This window comes from Babylonia areolata, chromosome 22, assembly GCF_041734735.1.
Source record: "Babylonia areolata isolate BAREFJ2019XMU chromosome 22, ASM4173473v1, whole genome shotgun sequence".
Lineage (NCBI taxonomy): Eukaryota > Metazoa > Mollusca > Gastropoda > Neogastropoda > Buccinidae > Babylonia > Babylonia areolata.
Window position 1 is genome coordinate 23,517,189 of NC_134897.1, and position 12,435 is coordinate 23,529,623.

At 45.2% G+C, this 12,435-nt stretch overlaps 1 protein-coding gene across 1 annotated transcript; it reads left to right on the forward strand.

The window, feature by feature from the left end:
- Positions 1 to 2,590: 2,590 nt before the first annotated feature.
- LOC143297073 (uncharacterized) lies at positions 2,591 to 3,685 on the forward strand. The gene has a single exon (XM_076609246.1). The coding sequence runs from the start codon at positions 2,591 to 2,593 to the stop codon at positions 3,683 to 3,685; it is 1,095 nt and encodes a 364-aa protein (XP_076465361.1).
- Positions 3,686 to 12,435: the final 8,750 nt, after the last annotated feature.

Here is a 12,435-nt window from a genome sequence, read left to right on the forward strand (position 1 = left end):
ACGCCATCATTGTCTACTTTCCTGTCTCTGTCCTCCACCACTCTCTGGGATTCCACCAGGTTCATCATGCCTGTCCATTCTCGGATTTTATTTTCCTATACATCCTCCTTTGTCTCCATCGTCTGTGGCTTTCCCTGTCTGTCCCTTGCAAGATGATCTTTACAAGTCCTGTTGAGCGGGAAACATGACCATACCACTTCTGTTTTACGTTTCTTGATGATTGTGAGGAGATCATCATGTGGTGCCTGCTTCCTATTCAGTCGTGTTGCGGATCTCTCCGTTTATAACATGATCTGTGCAGCGGGCGCCCAAGATCTTCCTGTAGCATCTGATTTCAGGTGCCGAGAGTCTGCTGACAGTGTCTGTGTTTGGCAGGCAGTTTCAGTTTCAGTATCAGTAGCTCAAGGAGGCGTCACTGCGTTCCGGGACAAATCCATATACGCTACACCACATCTGCCAAGCAGATGTCTGACCAGCAGCATAACCCAACGCGCTTAGCCAGGCCTTGAGAAAAAAAAAAGAGAAAAAAAAGAAAAAAACATAAAAAAAGAACTACTACTAATAATAATGATATGTATAAAGCGCAAAAACTTGATGAAGTCAACTATAAGCGTACAAAAAAAAAGAAGAAAAAAAAAAGAATAAAATAAAATAAATAAATAATATATAAACAGATAAATAAATAAATAATGATATAATTAAAAAATAATTAAAATATAATAAATGAATAAATAAATAAATAAAAAAGACAACAATGATGATAAATAAGCAAATAAATGTAAATGTAATGGCAGGCATAGAGAAGGATTGACGAGGTGAGTGCAGTAGGTGGATCTTTGTGCGCAGACTGGTGTTTTTGTCTCTCCAGATGGTTTGGAGTCTTGCTATCGCAGCTGTTGTTTGGCAATCCTTGCCACGATATCAGGTTTTGGAACTTCATCCGATCTGGTGGAGCCAATATACTTGAATGTCTTCACTGTTCCTAATTAATGTGAATGATGTTGATGTATGAGGGTGTTTTGCTCAAGGGTTTAGTCGCTTCGGCACTGATTTCCATGCCGAATGCAGAGGCCGCTTTGTCCAGGTGTTCCACCAGGCTGGCCAGTTTATCTCCACTCCCTGCAAGACCGTCAATATCACCCGCAAAACGCAGATTGGTGATAGGTCTTCCCCTTCTGGAAACTGTTCCTTCGTGATCTTCTTATGCATCTTCTATAATCCTCTCCAGAAAGACACTGAAGAGGGTGGATGATAGTAGGCATCCCTGATGCACTCCAACCGTAATGCAGAACCAGTCTTTCTTGTTCTATCTCTTGCTTCAGGAGTACAACGCTTGTGGCCTTGTTGTTCAGTTGTTCGATCACTCGGATAAGGTTGGCATTGACGTTGTACATGCTCACTGAAGACCGTCAGGCAGAACACCACACTCTGTCAAACGCCTTATTGGAGTCGACATATACGTGGTACACGTTTTGTTGGTGTTAGAGGTACCTTTCGTAGATTACTATCGAAGTCGATGTTGCTCAGCCCCGTCTAAAATCTGCTTGTATTTAAGCAATAATAGTCTCTGCTTTAGGCTCGTCTGTTCAGTAGTTTTTTTGGGTTTTTTTTCAGCATAATGTTGCTTGAATGGCTAATCAAGCTGATGGTACTATAATTCTGGCATACTTCCTTTCTTGGGCAGAGTGACTGTGTTCAGGGAGTTGGCCATATTCCAGTGCTCCAGATCTTACTGCAGATGGTAGTGAGAGTATTGCTCATTGCCACTCCTCCTGTCTGAACCACTTCTGCAGGTAATTTGTCGATTCTTGCTGACTCCCCTTTTTCTCATTACCTTGGCTCTTTCCACGTCCACTTCCTCATGCAGGGTGGAATGTGAGTCTTTTCTGGCCACTGATGCTCAATCCGGATTTGTTTTGCCTTCTTCATCTCTTTCATATCATCGATGTTTGCTTCTCTGTACTTATCAGAAGTTACAGGTAGTTCCACAGGTTCCTGAGCATCTTCTCCAGTTTGTCCAAGATGTCTTTGTGGGCAAGATAACCCACGCCTTCTTCATGACTGTCTTATTTGCCACTGTAATACACCTTGTGTCCCTCGTCTGCTGTTGTTTCACATATGTACTTCCATCGCAATAAAGGAAAATTCAGGAAATGCGATCAATCACCACCGATGACAATATAACAATACGACATCCATGCTCACTTATTTTGCTTGTTTGCGTATGTGTGATGTCAATTTATAGCCTAAAGGCCGACATTATTAGAGAAGATAATGACGGACTACTTTCGTACAACCACCACTAACACCTAACTCTAACCCTAGCATATTAACTTGTGCAAATCAGCTAATTTCTATATTAGGTGTCGACACATCAGGTTCTTTTCACATTTTACACAGTTCATCGATATACCATACCGCCGTCGATATAATCACATGGACCATACCAACTTGTGAGGAACTGGAAGTACGACGAATAAAAATTAACCACCGAATTACAATTAACAAGCTAACGACTATCATCAACAACAGAAACTCTAATGAACTTTATTAACTGGTAACACGCTGCAAAAGAGAGAAAACTGAATAAATGAAGGGGTCAACGCTCACCACATCAGAGCCACGCATACGTCTTCCTGACAACCAGTCAACAGAAGGTGTTGGTGAAGGCGATGAGGTGGAATACGGCTCCTTGTATCTTCGGTTCCACGTGACGTACATGCTGTGGGTGACGGTGCCCCCAGTGCTGCTGGCGGTGGGGTGGTTTGGTAACGTGATGACCGTAGTGGTGATGCGAGCGATGCGGACCTCAGAATCCACTGCCTGTCTGTCTGTGTACTTCACCGCTCTGGCAGTGTCCGATCTCTGTCTCCTCACCACTTCCGTGCTGTGGGACTGGCCTGTCATGGCGTTCAACACCAAAATCCCCTACCTTAGGGACCTCCCCTGCACCGTCCCTTTCTTCTTCTCGTACACGTCCTCCATGACGTCAGCCTGGTTTCTGGTGGCTATGACGTGTCAGCGGCTGATGTCAGTGGTGTTACCTCACCGCGTGGCTGTTTTGTGCACTGTCAAGCGAGGGGTGATCATCACTGCCAGCATAGTGACGTTGGTCTGTTTTTTAAACGTGTACATCTTCTTCATCTATCACCTGCAGAACGTGGATGGGGAATACGAGGAATGCGTGAGCGTCGACGAAGGTATTGCTTACTTATTCAGACTGTTGGATCTTTTCTTAGCATCGGTGATCCCGTTCCTGTTCCTGATCATGACCAATGCCGTTCTGATCCATCGGGCAATGCAGTCCGTACAGATCTCTCGCGAACTGACATGGAACAAAGCACAGCAGACAGCGTCACGATCTTCCAAAGTCTCATCCATGACACGGACTCTAATTCTGACGTCTTTGGCGTTCCTGCTACTCACGCTGCCAACGTGTATTCTGGACATGTACTTGGAAGCTGTCGGTTTCTACAAAAATGAAATTGAAGACGAACGTGTGAGTGAAATGCTAACTGTGGCGGAGACCATCTGTGTGATGTTATGGATCAGCAACAGCGCCATCAACTTTTACATCTATGTTTTGAGTGGCAGCAAATTCAGACTGGAAACCAAACGGTGTTTCTGTGTGTGTTTCAAAGCGATGACAAAACCTCTCAAGGAAATGAGCTCCGGAGAATGGTAGCATTGTACAGAATCCAAAGATGAATTCCCTATAGGATTTTTTTTTTTTTTTTTTTTTTGTGGGGGGGGGGGGGGGGGGGGGGGTGGTGGAGGTGATCATGATAGTTCATTGATATTTTTCAGGCACTTTTTATAGCCCAGCTGACTGTGGCGGTCATCACGCAACAGTCAAAACAAAACCTCCACAGTGACAGATTTCACCACGTCCACAACACTGACAGACGATGGCACATGAAAACAATTTCAACGGATAAATGTTTCCAGGAAACAGTTTTTGGTGTCGTCTCCATCAGTGTTGATCAAAAAAAAAAATTTTTTTTAGATAATGGAAAAACAAATTTAACAAATCACAAACAGACTTTTCTAGTTTGAACTTTCATACATAAAGAAAGGTGGGAATGGTAGAGTGTTATGTCAAATCATATATATCAGTGTAGGAAACGGTAATAGCATTATCATTGATTTTAACAAGTTGATGTAAATGAGACAAACAATCTGAAGACGGAAATGAATTACCCACAAAGAAATCACCTCTCGCAAAAAAAGAAAAGAAAAAAAGGCGTAACTTGGGAAACGTGCAATGTTGAATTTTGATAATCATGCAAAGACATTTATTAGTGGGTTTGTATAAAGGTCAAAACACACTTGTCTTCCTTACATGATTTCCATTTGTGCATACTCATCCAGACCGAGAGAGAATGCATGATGGTAGCAACAGCATAAAACGCTACTTTACTTTAACCACCGCCATTACGTTCATGCCCATAGTAATCATTAGCGAACGAAACCAAAACAGACCGTCATGTACACTTGTCTGTGTGTCCTTCTCTTAGAGAGATGGTGTATGTATGCATGTAAAGTTTTTTGTGGTTTATTGTTTGTTTCATTCGCACTAAATAGACAATGATAGTATTCACTTCTTGCCTCTTTCATTTGTCCTTTCTTTTCACAGTTTGAAATTCGTGTTCGCGGTCATTCCTTTCTTTCTTCTTTGCTTTCCTTCTACGATTACCAATGTTCAAAATCAAATGAGACAGTTGTGCATTGCAAATTCTAGCCATGACCTGTGTCCAATCCACTAGGAATCTTCGAAGCATTGTGTCAAATGCCGCCACATGATCCACAAACGTCGACAGATGTGTTGTCGGGATCACAGCAGTTCTTTCGGACTTCTGCAGAAAGGTAAATGACAGGTTCCCTCTCAACACGATAACCTCCGTACAGGTTTACAAATCCGTCGATGTAGCCACTTTTTTTTATGGGGAGGAGTTGGAGGGCTGAATGTTAGATCCTGTGCACAACGCCGTCTCAGCACTCCCATTGGCATTGCCCACAACGAGGCACGACCAACCATTTAGCAACATGACCTCATCATCAGCACGGTTGTCTGTCGAGAAGCAACAATGGTACGTGTTTGTTGGTGGTGCCAGTAGGGAACCGGAGGGCGAGACGAAGACAGGCAGACTGGCCACCACTGCAGAAACGGTCTTCTGTCCTTTCTGGCATGACGTCTCTGGTCAGCATCTACCACCGGCTTTTTCTCAAGCATTCAGGTACCCTGCTATGTCGTCATCGTTCTTCAGGTGCTGGGGTGTGAAGCGAAGTCTCGCTACAACCCATTTAGCAAGAGCAGACTGGCATGACCATTGTATTGTATTGTATTTATTGTATTGTGTAGTATTGTATTGTATTACTCGTTGTATTGTACTGTGTAGTATCGTATTACTCGATGTATTGTATTGTATTGTAGTACTCTTTTGTCACAACAGATTTCTCTGTGTGAATGTGGGCTGCTCTCCCCAACGAGAATTCGTCGCTACACTGAGAACGCCACCCATTTTCTGTATTTTGTTTCTGCCTGGAATTGTATTTGTTTTCCCGTCGAAGTGGATTTTCTTTTTACAGAATTTTGCGGCCAGGAACAACCCTTAGTTGCCAAGGGAGTGTTTACGTGCGCTAAGTGCATGCTGTACACGGGACTTCAGTTTATCGTCTCATCCAAATAGCATGCGTTCAGATCACCACTCAAGGTCTAGTGAAGAGGGAGAAAATACTAACGACTGTGGAATTTGAACCAGTACGCAGAGTCTCTCGCTTCATCGGCGGACACATTGCAACTAGGCCAACACTCCACTCTCAGATGTACCTTGCTGATCACGTCCACAGTACCAAACAGGTTCGCACAATGAAGGGGCTCTTGGTCCGATGCTCTATGTTCTCGTTTCATGCTAAATGCCTTCTTGGTGCGGCAGGAGTGAATCTGATGCAGCTTCCTCAATCGTCCTGTCAATTCTCCGTTTTTTCCATCCCGATGATGCACACGCTCATGACCTGACCAGAAATGTGAGTGAGTGTTGAGGTAACCTCTACTTCCTCTCTCTCTCTCTCTCTCTCTCTCTCTGTCTCTCTAGACATATCATGTATGCATGTGGGTATATGTGCAAATATGTATATGCATAAGGGTGTGTGTGTGTTTGGGGATGAGTGTGTGCATATGTGTGTGGGTGGATGGGTGGGTGTGAGTGTGTGACAGTGTTCCCTTCATTATATTTTTATGATGATGATGGTCCGTTGATTAGTATTATAATTATCATTATTATTAGTAGTAGTAGTAGTGGTGGTGGTAGTAGTAGTGGTAGTAGTAGTATTTACCATTGTTATTATTGCTGTGTCTTATCGCTAGTGTTTTTGTTGTCACAAGGACAGATTGGAAGACTAGGCAATGCCTAAAATCTTTATCCTTGAGTAATAAAGTTTTTTAATCTTGAATCTTGAATCTCTCTCTCCCTCTGTTTGTCTGTATCTGTCTCTCTGCCTCTGTCTGTCTCTCTCTTCGTTTTGTGTTTGCTGTGCAGCATAGACTAATTTGACAGCACGATATATTGCACCGAAGTGTTACAGGTATCCAAGTCAACTGCGATTAAATTTATTAATTGCTTCTCGGAATGAAAATGTGGTGAGTTGACTTTTTTTTTCTTTTTTTGATTTTTTTTTGGTGGGGGTGGGGGGGGCGTGGGGGTGAGTGGGGGGGGGGTAGTTTGTTTTTTTTTTTTTTTCAATACATTTATGCAAAGCATTTCTGTTGCGATCTATTACGACTTTATGATTAATTTTTACTTGACAGTATTCAAGCTCATTTTACTGTACCGTGTATCCAGTCCATGAGAGGTCAGTGGCCTTCTATGAATAAACCAACCACACATCCATCCATCCATCTCTCATCCCCCAAAACTGACTCTCATTGTTCTGATGTCCCCCAGTGTCTTCGGGTCGCTGAGCGCAGTGTGCGGGCTGGGTCCAAGTGCCTCTTGGTCTCTTCCTTGCACGGCAAGATGACGGGTATTAGCAGCCAAGTGTCGATAACTCTGCTGTACTTCTTTCTATACCCGGTGAATTGTGAAACGACAACAACAACAACAACAAAGGTATTCAATTCCTCGCAACTGCACGGGCGCCAGTGTGCGCATTTTCGCACCTGAGTTTGAGCAGTGTCAAGGCATCGAATCCCGATTCACCAAACTAGTTTTAGGTTTGGTTTTCCATTACTTTTCAACTAAAAGTAAACACACCCAGGGAAGGGGCACAACTGAACAATCAAACCAGGCACTACCGAACTACAGTCAGACCAGGCACTACCGAACACAGTCAAACCAGGCACTACCGAACACAGTCAGACCAGGCACTACCGAACACAATCAAACCAGGCACTACCGAACACAGTCAAATCAGGCACTACCGAACACAGTCAGACCAGGCACTACCGAACACAGTCAGACCAGGCACTACCGAACACAATCAAACCAGGCACTACCGAACACAGTCAGACCAGGCACTACCGAACACAGTCAGACCAGGCACTACCGAACACAATCAAATCAAGCACTACCGAACACAGTCAGACCAGGCACTACCGAACACAATCAAACCAGGCACTACCGAACAGTTAGACCAGACACTACCGAACACAGACCAGGCACTACCGAACACAGACCAGACACTACCGAACACAGTCAGACCAGGCACTACCGAACACAGTCAGACCAGGCACTACCGAACACAGTCAGACCAGGCACTACCGAACACAATCAAACCAGGCACTACCGAACACAGACCAGGCACTACCGAACACAGTCAGACCAGGCACTACCGAACACAGTCAGACCAGGCACTACCGAACAGTCAGACCAGGTACTACCGAACAGTCAGACCAGGCACTACCGAACAGTCAGACCAGGCACTACCGAACACAGACCAGGCACTACCGAACACAGTCAGACCAGGCACTAACGAACACAGTCAGACCAGGCACTACCGAACACAATCAAACCAGGCACTACCGAACACAGACCAGGCACTACCGAACACAGTCAGACCAGGCACTACCGAACACAGACCAGACACTACCGAACACAGACCAGACACTACCGAACACAGACCAGGCACTACCGAACACAGTCAGACCAGGCACTACCGAACACAGTCAGACCAGGCACTAACGAACAGTGAGACCAGGCACTACCGAACACAGACCAGGCACTACCGAACACAGTCAGACCAGGCACTACCGAACACAGTCAGACCAGGCACTACCGAACACAATCAAACCAGGCACTACTGAATAATCAGATCAGACACTGAACACAATCAGACCAGAAGAAAGAAAGAAAATTACTTCGGTGCTGACAGGCGACGTGCCTCAAGTTGAGATCGGCCATGCACTGTGTGTTGTCTTATCTGAGACTAGTGTGCGAACTATCTGAAATAATAATTAATTGGAACTGAACTGTAGATACCTTGACATACAAGTTTGGGAGACACTGAGAGTGGATGAAATCTGAAGTACGGACTTAATCACTATGCTTTTTATTGACGAAAAGAAATTAGTGTATGTTGTTCAGTTATGGTGAGACAGACTTTTATTGTCCTTTTTTCCGCCTTATCGACTTCTGATACAGATAGCCATATGCACGTGCTCTACACGCACTGCACAGCGCGTGACACAGGCACTACTGAACAATCAGACCAGGTCACTACCACTGAATAGCAAACCCACCATGACTCGGCAGCAGCTGCAGGGTCTCTTCTATTGTGTGGCCGTCACGCGACCCGACTTCGATTTCCTGTGACGGGCGCAATAGCCGAATGGTTAAAGCGTTGGACTTTCAATCTGAGGGTCCCGGGTTCGAATCTCGGTGACGGCGCCTGGTGGGTAAAGGGTGGAGATTTTTCAGATCTCCCAGGTCAACATATGTGCAGTCCTGCTAGTGCCTGAACCCCCTTCGTGTGTACACGCAAGCAAAAGATCAAATACGCACGTTAAAGATCCTGTAATCCATGTCAGCGTTCGGTGGGTTATGGAAACAAGTACATACCCAGCATGCACACCCCCGAAAGCGGAGTATGGCTGCCTACATGGCGGGGTAAAAACGGTCATACACGTAAAAGCCCACTCGTGTATATACGAGTGAACGTGGGAGTTGCAGCCCACGAACGCAGAAGAAGAAGAAGAAGAAGAAGATTTCCTGTGTACAGCCAGCGCTTTGTCTGTGACATAACTAGACTTGGTGTTGTGGCTGTGCACGGGATGGTTGGATGGAGCGGCGTGATGATGATAAATAGATACTTATACAGCACCCGTCCTCGGTCAGAAACTAAGCTCTGAGCGCTCCACAAACACGGAGTCATTTGCACAACATGCTGCCTACCTTGGTAGGCAGTCGGCTGACTTAACAACTGCTTTTGGACGCTCGTCGTTCGTTTCATGTGTCATTACGTCCGGTTTCAGTCACGCACACACAAACAATTCACACAGATATGTACATTTTACGTATAAGACCATTTTGTTTATTTAATTAACCAACCATGAATTACTCAAGTTAAGGCAGCTATACTTTGTTTTTCGGCGTGAGTATGCTGTGTGTGTTGTTTAACCCACCGAATGCTGACATGGATTACACAGGATCTTTAACGTGCGTATTTGATTTTCTGCGTGCTTATAGACACGAATGGTGTTCAGGCACATATAGCAGGTCTGCACATAATTATGTTGACCTGGGAGATCTGAAGAAATCTTAAGATTTCTTACCCTTAACCCAAAAAGGTGCGACGGAGATCGAACTCTGGAAACTCAACGTAGCGTTCTAACCATTCGACCACCGCACCCGGCGTGGTTGTTGTAAGATAATGAGCTTCCCGTGGCTCCCTCATTACAAGTAACGACTGCTCCCGTAGCGTGCATGCTTGAGACAATAAACGACACAACAAAAACCCAACACCCGCCTGAAGTCTCTGTTATCATTTCTACTCTTTTCTGTCAGACAACTCCAACTTAGATAGTACCTACCATCTTTACAGTTGTAGCGCTACTGAAGAAGGGGTGGGTGGGGGGAGGGGGGTAGGGGGAGGGGTCCAGACACGTCTTTGTGTCCCTGACTCACCTTATCGAACAAAGCAGCCTTCACAGAACAAAAAACCAAAAACCAAGCCCCTAACAACTTGACATCAAAGGGCGTCAGCTTACTTATAAAGTAGGTCGTGAAACTCAATTCTGTTTCGTTCTGATTTGCTATGGCAAATATCAGACACGTCATCTAAAGGATACCTACACTTGCCCATCCGCCAAGTTCCCTTAAAAACTGAATCAGACTTTGCTGATAAGCCACTGTTCGGTTCTCTGCAGGTTGCACGTGTTTGATCATTCTGCTTTATTTATTTCAGTGAGCTAATTACTTAATTAGTTGGCTTGTCAGTTTTAGTCGTTGTTTTTTTTGTTTTTGTTTTTGTTTTGTTTTTTTTGTTCGTTTGTTTTAATCACCGAGTGGTTTTTATAAGCCAAATGGTTTGGGCTTCACTTTTCATGAGACACATCATTTTCATTCTCCTTTCTGTAAACCAGTGAATTCTGTCATGGATGTCAGTCTCTGACACACTGAAGTTTACTTGCGTATCGTACTATTGAGCTGTGTACCGTTTCAGCTCAGTGGTATATTTACGAAGGTAGCGTACCTGTTGGTATTATGTTCAGGCACATGATGGATATGACCGTACAAAAATCAGTGTTTGCGTTGAATATCTTTCTCGTTCACACACACACACACACACACACACACACACACACACACACACACACACATACACACACACGGACGCACATCTATGTCTGTGTGTATATATATATCAGTGTGTGTGTGTATATATATATATATATATATATATATATATATATATATGTCAAATCCGCTTCGACAGGAAAAACAAATAAAACTGCACGCAGGAAAAAATACCAAAAAAATGGGTGGCGCTGTAGTGTAGCGACGCGCTCTCCCTGGGGAGAGCAGCCCGAATTTCACACAGAGAAATCTGTTGTGATAAAAAGAAATACAAATACTACAACGCAAGACTTGTTCGAGTCCACCGAAGCAGGGATACAGACTGACGTCATGATCCTGGACTTCAGCAAAGCCATCGATACAGTGCCCCACACCAAACTCGTCCACAAGTTGAAACGCTACGGCATCAGAGGGCCTGTCCACCAGTGGATAACGAGCTTCCTGACCAAAAGAACTATGAGGGTGGTTCTGGAGGGGGAATCCTCCGAGAAGGCTGCAGTCGAGTCGGGAGTGCCCCAAGGTACAGTCTTAGGCCCATTGCTGCTCCTGTGCCACATAAACGACCTCCCTGCTACTGTAACGTCAAAGTACGCCCGTTCGCAGACGACTGCCTGCTCTACCGAGAGACACGCTTCTTCCAAGACCACCTCATCCTCCAAGCAGACCTCTATTGACTAGAAATATGGGCAAACGACTGGGGCATGAGGTTCAATGCACAGAAGTGCTATGTCCTCCCAATCAAGGCCACGTCCTCCTATTTCTACACACCCTGTGGAGAGGTCCTGAAGCATGTAAACCACAGTCCATACCTCAGTGTCCTCATCTCCTCAGATCTGAAATGGTCAGCCCACATCGCCAACATCTGTAAGAGGGCTGGGTCGGTGCTTGGATTTCTGAGGCGTAACCTAGGGAGCTGCCCCCAGGAGTGTCCTGACTGGCCTACATCGCTCTTGTCCGATCAGTGCTGGAGTGCGGCGCTATGGTATGGGATCCGTACCTGAAGAAGGATATTGATCGGCTGGAGCGAGTACAACGGCGAGCAGCTCGCTTCATCAAGAGAGGCTACAGGTCTAGAGAAGAAGGCTGTGTTGACAAGATGCTCCATGAGCTGGGCCTCCCACCCCTGCAAGAACGTAGGAAACAACAACGGCTCATCACCCTCTACAAACTCAGCCATGGGCTTATCAAAGCAATGCCACCAGAGAAATTCCTAACCCCTGCAAACAGAACCAGAAGGAAAATCCGCCCTACAGCATTCAAAGATTGCGAGACTACCAACATCGTTACACGCCATGCTGTTAACAACACCAAGGGCACTTCAGAGCAGTACAGATGCTCCTTCTTTGTCAAGACCATCGAAGAATGGAACCACCTGGAACTAGAAACAACAGTCCAGGCCAGTACTGTCACCGCATTCACAGCAGCGGTGGGCAGTTCTGCAGCCCCCCACTAAAACTCATACTGCACATTAGTTAGTCAGGCTAGGTAGGTGGGGAAAGGATGGGGGTGGGGACCTTTTTTTTTTTTGTTATTTGATTTTGTGGGCTTAGCACTACCTTCTGTAGGGTCAGGGCCGGTAATGTACAGGTTTGCCTGTATATGCAAAGCGAAAAGCAGTAGCGATCCGGCAGCTCCACACCTA

Bases quoted from the DNA above. Each gene is read 5' to 3' on its own strand.
- LOC143297073 (XM_076609246.1), top strand. From the start codon at position 2,591: ATGAAGGGGTCAACGCTCACCACATCAGAGCCACGCATACGTCTTCCT.